The sequence below is a fragment of the Pagrus pagrus genome, assembly GCF_965226575.1.
Source record: "Pagrus pagrus genome assembly, chromosome: 14".
Lineage (NCBI taxonomy): Eukaryota > Metazoa > Chordata > Actinopteri > Spariformes > Sparidae > Pagrus > Pagrus pagrus.
In genome coordinates this window covers 18,543,704-18,557,244 of record NC_140198.1, presented here as the reverse complement: position 1 = coordinate 18,557,244, position 13,541 = coordinate 18,543,704, and the positions used below count along the sequence as shown (strand labels likewise).

Genomic DNA, 13,541 nt, shown 5'->3' with positions numbered 1-13,541 from the left:
GCAAGAAGAAATGCATTTTATTCACCTGTTAAAATATATTTACTGTACTGCAGCAATTTCATGTATATCATTAAAAAAAAACACAAAGGAAGACAGTCTTTACATAACAGGTATGCTTTATTTAAACTATTTACATATAAACAGCATTGATGAGGCACAACTCATGACTGCAAGTCAAAACATGATGTGTTTGTGTGTGTGTGTGTGTGTGTATATATGTAAATAGTTCAAGGTGACCCTTCTTTGCACTGTTTGTGCTCTGAAGGATATTTTTTACACTGTTGACCGGGCGTGGAAGTATACAAAAGCGGCGAGTGTATTTAAAAATCTATTCCAAAACCTTATAAGGTTCACTGCAGTATGTAAATCAAGCTAACTGTCCTCAGCACTTCCTGCTTTAATTGCTTTCACATGATGAGAATAGAACTTGTCTGAGCTTGGACAAAAACCATCAGGATCTCACATTTTATAAACAAATGTCAGTAAGTTTAATGTCAGTGACCATTCTGTGTCAACAAAAATCCTTCCAACAGTTTTGGCAAAGTTGAACCTCGAGAACAATATCACAGGATACAAAAAATGTCCATTTTAAAGCCGGTGAGTGTCAGGGTGTGAAGGAGATGAGGTTCAGTGGAGACACCCTCCTGACAGGAGTGTTGTTGTTTGAAAGTGGAGCGAACAGATCTGCTGATGGCGTCTCGATCTGATCTCTGACCTGTGAGATCTGCCTCAACAGAGCCTTTCCCTCTTCACGAGCCTACAAGCAGAGTGACCACAGACACCAGTCAGTGTTTTACTACTTATACATCTAACTATTCCACGATACATATCAATATTTTGAAATCTCAATTGCTAGGACTGGGTGACAAAATCAAGTATGACAATATTTTTGATCAAATACCTCCAGATTTTTAATAAATAATTATCAGTAAAGTGGATATAATGACAGGGTAAAGGCAAGTATTAGAACAGTCTGGTAAGTTCAGAATTACATCACTTTACTGCAATGCAGCCTTTAAAAAAGGTGCACTATGTAGTTTTGGGGAAGAAGTTTTAATCAGAAGAGAAAGATCTTCATTGAATGATTTTTTTATGCCTAAACAAACTAAATAAACATTTTGTTTTCAAGACTGAATAAACAAACTGACTTTAAAAAGGACAACACAGTTTCATACCGTGTTCCCTTGTTTATATTTGGCGGACCCTGCCACCTTTCTAGCTTCAAACAGTGTTCTGGTGTGTGTGTGTATTTTCCTCTGAGAATAGCTTGTTCATTCAATTATGGAAAAAATAAATATTAATCTCATTAATATTGTAAATATTATCAAAGATTATCTTCTCCAAAACTACATAATGTCCCTTTAAAAGCAGGAACAAACAACACTTAATATGATATCCAAAATTTTAGACAATATGTAGTCTCATATCACAATAACAATCAACACAGTGTTTATTATTTGTGATTATGCAGGCACACTTACATCATTGTAGTCACAACAGCGCTGAGCGCAGAGGGACGCCTCGTCGTAGAGCTTGTTCTTGAAATAGTACTGACCCAGGTACCGCAGGGCTGTGCTCACCTCAGCATGCTCCAGTTGTTCCTGTGGAGATGGGATTTTATTGGAAACATGTTTCTTCTGAACAAACACATGGCCTGAATTGTATGCTGTTGTATTAATATTTCTCGCAGCCCAAAACTACACATACATTTGTGGACATACAAATGATATTTGAAAATGCTTACCCCACAAGAGAAAATGTCTTGGATGTAAAGCATATAACACTGGGCAGCATCATCGGACTCATTCAGCTGCTCATGGAGCCTGACGAAGGAAAAACAATTTACATTCAGCTCCTATTTCTGTTTGATACAAACAACATGTTGAAATGCAGTCTGACAAAGAATAAAGCTGCAGACCAGACCTTTATTTTGTGCTTGATGCTGAAGAAAATGTGATGAAACTACTTTATTTTTAGACCACATCATCTGGTTTATCTTACTTTTTGAACTATATTTCCTCATTCTACACTGACAGACACTTACTTTGCCAGTTTGAGAAGAGCCATTTTCTCCACATCTCCAACAGAGTATGCCCTCCAGTAACACTAGACAAAAACAGAATATGTCAAATCAAAAACAAGTCAGAAACCTCAGAGAGTTTATATCACACACTATGACTCACTGACAGTTGGAACATACTTTCTTGGCTTCCACTTGCTGTGACAGTTTTTCGTAGCTTTCACCCAGTGCGACCAGCATGCGTGAGTCATTGGGCCTGGAAAAATACATCACAGTGTCAAAATAAAAAATTGAGGACTGGATATTTGAACACATTTTGTTTCTAAATTATTTTCATTCTCCTGCATAAAACACCTTCTTATTTCTTCATACCTGAGTTGGTGAGCCTTTCGATAATAGTACAAACAGTAAAAGGGCATCTTGAGGATCTCATATGTTTGACCCAGGCCATACCAGGCACGGTAGTCACGCTTGTTCACTTCAATGGCATGCCTGATGGACAAAGTAGAGTTAAAAACAAGGAAACACTCACAACAACAATACAAGCTGTTATGAATCCGTCAAGCCGCTTTGAACTGACCTGTAGGCCTGGATGGCAGCCGAAGTGTTCTTCATCTCCATGTACTCGTGGCCCATGAGAGTCCAGGCGCCAAGGCAGCGGGGGTTCAGTTTGAGGGCCCGCTGGAAGTATAGAGCTGCCTTCTCATGCTGAGAGCGTAAACTATAATAATTACCTGTGAATGAGACACACAACTTATTACAAAAATTGCTGTAATTCTGAATGATGTCTTAAAAAATGTTGACGGACCAGCTGACAAATGTTTTATAAGAGATGAAATAGAAAAAAGTAAGCCAAAATAATATGAAGCTATCAGTCAATATTTTGTCCGTCAATTAATACGTTAAAAACGATTTACGAGAAGTTACTATAAAATATATGTGTGCATTAACTATTTGTTCAATTTCTGAAAATTTGGCTGTAGAATTTAGCTTTCATCCACACTTACCGATAACGCAGCATGTCTCCACTCTGTACTTGTCGATCTCCACCAGGTTGTGGGCCAAGTAGCTCAACTCTGGCTTCATGCTCTGTGGAAGTATTCGTTACCATCAGCAACAGAACTAAAAACTGTTTCAATAATTTGGATTTATTATAATTTAGACCTCTATCAACCCTGTGAAACAACGTGGCGAACTCACTTTGACATAAAGCAGGTTAGAGAATGTGTCCATGTTGTCGATGCGGTACGGATCCTGCTCCCTCAACTCGTTGAACAAAGCCAAAGCTTGGTCGATATCTGGAATGAAAAGAGACAGAGTGCTGTAAGATTAAACATTTTCCCTTAACATTGTTCTGACAAGCCACGTTCTGAAAAGAGGCAGAATATACCTCTGATGTTGTGGTAGGCAACTGCAATCTGTGAGATGATGTAAGTGCTCTTAGAGAAACCGGCCTCGATGAGGTTTTGGTATTTTTGCAACGCTTCTTTGATCATCTGCAGCTCTGTGAACATGTGGGCCATGAAGAAGTCTTTAATCCAGCAGTCTGGCAGAGACAGGGACTTCAGCTGCGGAGAAAGACCAAGAGACCAATGGAGATTAAATCATTTTAGTGTCTATAATTACCCTAGATAGAGCTTCTTTAAGTCTTTTCTTCGCATTGATTAAATATTAGAAAGTTTTGCATTTGTTCTGTGATGAAAATTTGTATAAAAGTCACGAGGCTGTGTTATAAGAATTGATTTGGGGTGTAAATGGTTATATGTGTAAACACAAAGGCATTGTACCATTTCAATGTTGGTTACAAGGTTACTAAGCTCCAGCCAGGCTCCCCAGTGAAGAGGAAGTGCGTGAATTGCCTCAACAAACACCTCCACCGCCTCCTTCAGCAGATCCAGCTTTCGTAGCACCACCCCATACCTGTGTTCACACAAACACAGTTTATGATCAATGTATTCCTTGCATAATCTGAGGAAAGCGTGTCCACTTTAGAGGAAAGGTTCTTACAGATAGAGGGTGAACCCGTCCAACTCTCCTGCAATGTGCTTCTTACTGAGCTCCACCCTCAGCTCTCGCAAGGCTTCATTGCGCACCTGACCCTTCTCCAGAGGACCTAGAATCACACAGAGCAGACATAAAAATAGTTCAGGGATAAAAGTGCATAAAGTAGTTTGAGTTCTCTTTTAAATGGACCAAACAGACAAGTCCTCACCCAGGCTGTCCACCGTCTCATCGTCCTTCTTTTTCTCGCCTGACTGAAGACAAAGAAAGACATTTTTCAATCAAAGTGAAAGCGGTCTCGTCACTGAATGAAATGAAGGAACAAATGATGTGGGCATGCCAGATATCTAGAACTTACCAGATAGCGAGAATACATATAGAGGAAATAAGCCTTCTGACTGCAGCAGCCTTTCAGAAAGTAAGCAGCACGGTCGTACTCTTTCAGGTCAAAGTAGGATTTGGCCAGTGTGAGCGCGTCCAGGTCTTGTGCATCGTCCTGTGTTTCAGACAGACAGACACAAAATGAAAAACTCATTCTACTCATCTTTATCAACTTAACTTAATCAAAGAAAGAAAAAAGGTAAATCTCTTTTTTCATTAATACATTTTCAGTGAAAAAAGTACAAAAACAACATACATAAAAGTAAATAATAATTTCCTCCCTTTTTAAAAAAGTTTAAATATATTATCAGCCAGTTTTGCTTTTTACATAAAAGCTGTCACTAGGGGGCAGTGTAACACTTCCCTTCCTGAAAAAAGGAAACCACTGATCGTCATTGAATTGAACAATCACACTTCACATGTTACTGCACCTGAGATAGTTTATTTCTTCCTTATATAATACAGTTTTCTAACTTTTTAATGCTCAAATGCAAGTCTTTGCTCGTTTTATAATGTGTCCAAAGGATAGGTCTAGTGATATTCTTAATGTCAACAAATGTCACAAAAAGACCAAAACTAACAATGAAATTGATTCTACAAACAGGTATCGCCTGCGTGGCAAAATCCTGATCTGACACATCCTTTTGTGCGACAGATCACCATTGATTATACCACGCCATTGGGTGACAGTTACCATTTATAATGTTAAACATGGGCACTGTGGGAGATCAAAAATATGCCATCCTGCTGCCGTAAAAACTCACAACTGCACCAATTTTGTGGCAAAAATGTTCCCTAGCAATTTCGTTATGTACTCCTGTTTGATAACCATTGTTAAAACTACACTTCCATCCATTCTTAAAGATGATCTTCGTTAGGAACTAATCAAAATGGGATTTAGGGAAATGTGTTTAAAATGATGCACAACATATCTAAAACACTTTCATTTGATGGAGTGATGATGTAACTGTAAAATGATGGATTCTTAGTTTGGAATAAACCATGAATCTAAATATTATACAGCTTTAATGAAGAGCTGGAACAAGCTGATAACATATATACTGTATATTTGTGATAATGACATACAGTATACATTAAATGATTTTGAACCATAAAAATACATCAGGCCTGGGAGTGTACAAACCTCAGTAAAAGGAGGTGACGGAGGTAATTCATCCTTGGGAAGACGCTCCAAAGCGAATGCCAACTCAGAAGCCCTGAAATGCAAAGACAGGAAGCATGTGACATACAGTATCATATCTGTAGCACTGATAACTGACAGGATCATTTAAGGATTAGGGGTTTAGTTCTATCACAGTAGATTTCTAATTATAGCATGCAAAACACCACAAAGTTGCTTTCTCTTAAATCCAACTTTGTCCTTTCAAGATTTTCTAATTGACAGTAATTGACAATTACTACAAATTGAGCCCAGTACTGGTAAAAAATTAAAATTAAAAAAAAACTTTAAGGCTACACATTAGCACCTTGATAACAGTGCTATTATACTATAGTCTATGTGATATAGTTAGACACCTGACAATCAAGTAACACATTATCTCAGCTCACAGTGTTGTGGTCCCAGGATGCTCTACTTTCTATAACAATAAAATCCATCAACCTTTTGGATTTTGACGTAAGTAATCAGTTAACGACGCTCTTAGCTGATGTAAGTTACAACATTAATAGTGTTACACACTTAATATATCCAGTAAACAGATTTAACGTTAGCACAGTTGTTATAAAGAGACTGTCAACACTCAGTAGCACTGCTAACGTTAGCTAACCGACTGTTAACTGGCGTTAACGCTTGGTTACCGACACAACAGAGCAAAAAGAGAGGCAGTTAATGACGCATTAGTCACAGTCGGACTCACCACTTCGCGCTGTGTAGAAGTCCTCTTTCTTTACAAAGCGATATCACCGATATTAGCTGTTTCTTGATTTGTACCAGGTCCCCAAACTCACTACAGAGAGCCGCCATTTTCATATTTTAGCGAGCAAGTATGCTATTGGTGGAAGTTACAAAGAGGTAGTCCCGCCCACTAATGATGACATCACTTCCGCTTCCACCTTCCTCCCCTCTCCTGTAGTTGTTGCTCTTCTGCATAAACCTGTGGTCTTGTTAGAATAACACAGCGTTTGCAATTCTAATCATGACCTATTAAACCCTTCTGCACATAATACACTACTTTGTATCACACTCACATGTACTTAGCCTGATAATATTAAATGCAAGTTGAATATTTTTCATAATATTTCATATAACTGCCACATTATGAAGCAATAATGAGGACACAAATCAAGAACGGCATAATTATATCTGTTCAACAATGACGCATAAAAAAATCACTGAAGGAAATCTCACCATCTTACAATATGCATTATTTCATCCAAATTAGGTTTATCTATAAAGCACTTCTTGGTAAGTAACTCTCATGTCGTCTAAGCTATAAATTAAGATCACACTGCACTAGATCTCAAGGGTATTTGGTCCTTGAGGATTACCATGTCAATACTTAGATTGGGAAATTGGCTTTAAAATACTGTGCAACAACTTGCAGAAACTCTTAAACAGACCAGCTGATCCCATTCAATGAATTTAAATTTCTTTTCATAGATACTGAGCAGTGTGAATGTAGATGTTGTAATCCATTTTATTCACTTTAACTCTCTTATTAGACGGTGAGTGATACAAATGTAGGTGTTTTAATTGTGATGACGTTAACTCCATTGCTTTATGTGGATTGCAAAATAATTTTTTATCGTTTTAAATGTACTGTTATATTTATATGTGTTGTTATCAGGGTGTCATTGCAAAAGACAGTTTGCTCTCAATGACCTTCGCTGTTTAAATAAAGATAATGATGATAATGAAGAGGTTTAGGTCCCACAAACATGCGCCAGTTAACATGTCTCTCCAGCCACTTCGGTAATAAGTTTCTCCACAAGACACTCAAGGTCAACAGGGACGTCAAAATCCAGGCCACTGACAAAAGTCTACAAGTAAGTGTTACGCAGTTGTTTAAGGAGGAGGAGTTTAACCTTCAGTATAGTCTCTAGTAACATCTCCTATCTCTTGTACAAAGATTTTCAGCTCTTTTGGAGACATATTAATGAGCTTTTCATTTTCTAAATTGTAGTTTTTTTTGTTGTAATGTCTCCTCAGTCATGTCTCTCTTTCAGTTTTGTGCCACTGCATGGAAAAACCCCGCAATATCACAAGAAAAAGGAAGCAATGCACTTTAAATTGCATGAGCCTCACATCAAATTAGTTTTGAAACAATTCTGTTACATACGGTACACAATCTTTGAATCCATTTAGCAATAGTGCTACCTTGTTTTCTTCACCTTCAATCATATACTGGACAAAGACATAACAACATCAGCAGGACTTTCGCGCTATATTTAGCCTGGAGACCAAGATTAGCCTGGAGTTTACTGCTCTGTTAGCCATGAGCTTACAGTCCTTTCTCACTCAGAACTTCAAATGTGTGATATCCCCACCATTAGCTGTGGGCTTATCACTGCTATAGAGTGGGGTTAAGCCCTGACTTTTAGAGGTCATGCCCAAAAGAATGGGGTTTAAGATATCTAATGTGAACTGAAATTACAGGAAAGCGACGAGTTGTTCACTGTCCAGTCAAATCATTGTGAAACACAAGTCGAGTGCAGATTTGGACCCTGTGATACATAATCTGGGACTTACTGTAGCTCTCGGCTTTCTGTACACTTCTGAGTTCAGCTAAGTGTGAAAAGTCTTGGTTTGGATGAACCGTATTCTTGGAGCTGGTACTGCAAACATACAAACTTCTGTTTCCTCCTCAGTACAGTCCACTCCTGTATATTCATGTCACTATGTACATATATGGCATTTGCCCAGCAACAGCCTGGCCTCCAGCCTCGAAATGCTTGCTGGTGACCCCTATAATGTCCCTGCGGCTATTTACAGGAGCACGAATCCTAACCCGCAGTCTATTTTCAGACCTCTCTTTGTTGAATTTGAATAGGTCAACCTGCCCGTGTGGCTCTTTAAAAGATAGGGTGAGGCAGATCTACAGAGAATTACACTTACAGCAACCTTTCAGATCATTATGTTTGAGGTATGAAAGTTTTAAGACAAAGTTTTTACTGTGTCACGTCTCATTTAGACAGCCGCTGGCATTCAAATAGACTTCTGAGTCTTTGACGTTCATTTTAGAAGCATTGCCACAAAATTTCATCAGTTCTTGTAATCATAGCACATTTTTTCGGTTTTATAACAGAATACACCACGCTGGTTCAAGTGCACAACGATCCAGCCTTCCCAATGGCAAAAGCTTTGTTGATAATATGATCATGAAATGCACTATAGTTGAATGGTTCAGATAGTTAGATAGATGTAACAAATGGTTCAATCTTTATTGACATCTTTAGAAAGGATCTTTGAATGTTCTGAACCCATGCTCTGTCGTTATTATTATGCATTTATTTTCATTACAACAGCAGTTACATATTTAATCAATATCTCACTCAGAAGGGAGTTTTTTACTTTCACTTATTATGACTGCTTCTTGTGCCAATAATGTGTCTTATCTGAGTGCCTGCCCAGCCCCCGTCACTGCTCTCTGTGCTCGGCCCTGCTTCACTGGTGCAGAGCTGACAAGGCTCATCATGTTCTTGTCCGTCAAAATGAGCAGCACCATTGGCTCTGGGATTTCCACCACATTACACAGCTTCTCTACGTGTAATGCTCAAATTCTCACATTTTTCTGCTCGGTATAATATCACGATAATGACTCTCATTAAATTAAAAATTGAGTCAGGTTCACTTGGGAGTGTTTGACCATAAGTTAAATGACACTAAGACAGATCAGCCCGACAATGAACATCGAACATCTACAGTAACATAATCCAAGTCCACCCCTTCTAAAGGCTTCAGTGTATGCAATGACAATGTGTTGAGTCCAAACAAAAAACTCCAGGACCAGCATGCCTGCGCCCTTGAAACAGCAGACCAACAGGTGTTCGCACACTGCGCTGGCACTAAAACCCACATGACAACTGCCGCATGCAACTTCAATCATGAAGAGGTTCATTCTTCAAGTTTCTCTTGTAAACTTTGGAGCAGAAATGAGTCATCTCTTTCATGTACACAGGGACCACTGCAGCACAGAGTGTCTTTTGATCACAGAACTCACACTGGCTGATGTCCACCGTTGCCTCATCCATCAACAGAAAAGAGCAAATGGAATGCAAGTGAGCAATTGAGCCCAAGTCTGAGTGCATAATATATATAAAAACATGACTTATGTACTGGTTAGTGATGTTGTTTAAAGATCTTTTCCAGAACTGAACACAAACTGACTATCTATCTAATGTTGGATTATTCTGTACAAAATAAACGATAGGTGTCATAGATGTCTCGTAAGTAGTTTTTTGGGCTTCACTGATATACATATTAAATGACATCACGTCCTTTTCATTTTTCCATAACATGTACTTTGATCTGCTTATGGGCATTAGTTTTAACATATCATATTGAGCAGGGTGAGATCAGATTACTTTGAGATGTAATCTGTTACTGAATACAGTAGTAAAACTGTATTACATTTATAGAGTTAATAGAGCACTGTGCAATACCTCTATTCTCTGCAATATACATCCTTTTTAAGTATTATTATATTTACCCCTGTGCACAGATATCCTTGTGCATCAACTATTTTCAAGGTTTTGCAATTATTCTGATGCAATAATACATGTCTTTAATCTATATTGCGCTGTATTTGTTTTGCACATTTAATATTCTAGATTACTAGTTTTAGTCTAGTGTTCTGCTGTTTACTACTACCATGATGTTTGTCTACTGTTGTGAGCTTTTATAGTTGTCTTCTTTTACTGCATTGATCAGAATTAGCGCTCTTAATTTCATTATATTCTGTACAATGAGAATAAAGGCTGTGTATTCTATTGTCATGAAAAGAAATCAAAATGTAAAACATTGCCATATTCTAAATATGTGATCAAAACCAAAAAGAAATCAAGTAATCCTCGATCATGTAACTGATTCTAGATCTAATTGCAAATGATGCATTGTGATGATTATATTCGCCTGTTTTTGTAGTTTGACAATGTAATCTTGATTGCATGCGATCTATCACATCCCAACCCTGTTTGGGAGGTGAAAGCATATGCAGTGAGCAGACTTGTGGCAGATGGTGGTGGGTTGTATGAAGAAGTACCCAATTTTGTCAAGGGGTGGCACTGTCTAACTGAATTCACCTTGACCAGGAGGGAAAAAAATACCCAATGAAGTTCATTAGTGTAAAACAGAAGTTTTAAACATTGTATAGATTAAATCATCAAAGCAAAATAAGTTATCTGTTTTCCTTAGAAGTGCTTGGCTTCTTTCCCTCTCCTTGAAAGACCTTCGGAGGAGTGTGTTTGAAATGTCTTTCTTATAATATCTATTTAATTACTTGAATTTTATCCAAAGAAGTGAACTGGGAATTTGGTATGAGGACTTAATTGACTCTGGTCCCTCAGCTCTCCTTAAGGAGACGTGAGGATGACACAGAATAGTTTTGCATCAGCCGAGGGAGAGCGGGTCCTCTACTGAAATACCGCATGAGCCTGAGCTTCTGGTTGTTTGGTTTGATGCGACACATAAAATCCAGCTTGTCAGAAAACTTGACGTGGATCATGATTCTCTATTATTCACTCACAAGACAGCAGAATATAATTTCCCTTCATTTGGATGCAGTGTCTCCACTCACCTCCCTGCACTTACTCTCAGTTGGACACTTTCTGTTCAGCGTGTCTCCTTATTTTACCCCACAGAGCAAAAAGCCAGTTAAGAAGACTGACAAAGTAATCAAGTAGCACTGCAGTTTACAAGGCCGAGCACATGGCTCACTGAGCAGGTTGAAAGAGGTGCAGAGACGGGCCATATAGCCCATCGCTTTCACTCAGCCCATCTTCAGTTCCTTGTTTTCATCAAAGTTCTGTCTCTCCCTCTCTCTTACACAGTCACACACTCACATTTCTGATGTCCAATTTTCTTTTTGCCTCTATAGTGCTTCACTTAAACATCCCACACACACATACACACACACACACCCTCAGGTATGGGCTGGTGAAGTGCATGATGGAGCTGCTGAGACTGAATTTTGAGACAGCTGTGTAATTGAAAGGGAAAATATGCCAACAATGAGCTTGATTGTTTCTTTTGTGTGTTTGTTCATGTGTGCAAATGCCTTCCCCGTGGGATTCAAAGCTGTTCGTAACAATCCACAAAATGCATTATCTTATATCATTTGGATTTTTTTGTAAAAGGCCACTTTTTAAACCACAATACTCCATTAATGTCTATGTAGGACATATTTCCAAGCAAAAAAAAAGCAATATTTCCCCCTTAAGTAGAACATTTGTGTGTATATGTTACATATTTGTGTAAGTAAGCATGAAAACGTGGCTTTTCAGACATGCCCAGTCCCTCTGGTGCTGATCTTCAGGGCCCCGTCGTACGACCCTGTGATTGGTTGTTGATGTTGTTCAGTTGGACTGATAACAGCCAACAGCCATGTCTCATCAGGACAGCCACCACCTGAGCACTGCACCACTCTGCCTTCACAGGGACACAGTCACGCTCTGGTCTGCACTGGATCTTTTTTATGGTCTGAGTGGGGTTTTCTTTTGTTGTATTATCTTGAAATAAAAACACGAGTGGCAGAAGCATTATTTAGATTATTTACATGAGTAAAAGTGCCAATGCAATGTATAAATACTCCATTACAAGTACAAGTCCATCATACTTAAGTAAAAGCACAGAAGTATTACAAACAGCTAAATGTACTTGTGAGCCAGTGAGCCCTGTGGCTGATATATAGTGTTCAAACACCTCGGGAGCATCATACGATAAATCTGAGGAGTTGAGAGATGATTAACAAGAGAGGAAAGAAAAACAGACAAGACATACAAATCAGTTTTCATGTTGTTGGACATTTCTCTTTGGGGTTTTGTTAATTATTACATAATTTGAATGGTTAATTAAATGAAAGATTAGAGGAGAATTCAACAACTTACAGACTTATAGACATCTGAAACGTAACAAGGGGCCACAAATACAAATGTTGCATTTTGAGGGGTCAACTGACAAAAAAGTTAATGACACAACCGATTTAAAGGGGGAGTTCGGTATTTTTAAACCTGGGCCCTATATGTACATGCCTTGGTGTGTAAATGATTCATACTTGCCAAATGTTTTGCAGTAGATTGGCTCGTAATTTCTACGTAATTCTTTGGGGCAACTACGACCGTGAAGTTGCGTCCACTAAAAGTGTTTGTTTTTACCACTGACAGACGCAGCTTGTTGTTAGCCATGTCTGACAACTTCACGGAAACACGTCTCGCTCTGAAATCTTACGTGATGAGTTGTTGCAGGAAGACGACAGTGGCAAGAGTTGGAGAGAGGAGATGGGTTTAGATGAAGCTAGATGAGGCAACAACTGTAACAACTCACCTTGCGAGATTTTAAGTGGCAGCAGAAGCACTTTTAGTGGGCCTATCTTTGCCCCAAAGGATTACATGGCAGCCGTATCATGGCTGCAAGCTAAAGCGATCTACTGGACCGATTTCAAAACAATTGGCCAGTATCAATCATTTACATACCAAAACATGTAAATGTCAGGCCCAGGTTTAAAAATATCCCCATTGTCCTGTAATCGTTACCAATGTGTTATAATTTATAAGCATGTTATTATTTTTCTGTATGTAACATCTTAGTCTGTAAAGTAACTCCAGCTGACAGATAAATGTAATGCAGTAAAATATACAATATTTCCCTCTAAAATATGGTGGAAAAATGCAGTCCCTCAATATTGTTGCTAAGTGCTGGAGTAAATGTAATTACTTGAATAATACATCCTAAGAGGCAGTAAAGCAGGTTTTTCAGTACATGATAATGACGCAGTCTCAAGATCTAAAGTCTCTTTCTTTTCCACCACTTTTTAAAGTGCGCCGATTTCCAGCTTTTGCAGCTAGGTAGCCTGACATTCTGTCTATTCTTTACCGTGAAGAAAGTGTTTTGATTGAGGTTGTGTGAGGAGAGCGGAGAGGAGGTGAAGGAGGAGGATTCTCCAAAAAGAAAAAAAAAAAGACT

General features: G+C 38.5%; 1 protein-coding gene across 1 annotated transcript; it reads right to left on the bottom strand.

Moving 5' to 3' along the window:
• Positions 1-98: 98 nt before the first annotated feature.
• cdc23 (CDC23 (cell division cycle 23, yeast, homolog)) lies at positions 99-6,452 on the bottom strand. The gene is made up of 16 exons (XM_084372683.1): positions 6,280-6,452; positions 5,547-5,619; positions 4,380-4,517; positions 4,233-4,275; positions 4,028-4,133; positions 3,808-3,940; positions 3,411-3,588; positions 3,221-3,318; positions 3,028-3,109; positions 2,601-2,754; positions 2,393-2,512; positions 2,201-2,276; positions 2,045-2,106; positions 1,745-1,823; positions 1,482-1,601; positions 99-757 (listed from the first exon to the last, which is right to left on the bottom strand). Exons 1-16 carry the CDS (start codon positions 6,390-6,392, stop codon positions 605-607), a joined length of 1,728 nt encoding a protein of 575 aa, XP_084228809.1. The 5' UTR covers positions 6,393-6,452; the 3' UTR covers positions 99-604.
• Between the last annotated feature and the right edge of the window lie 7,089 nt (positions 6,453-13,541).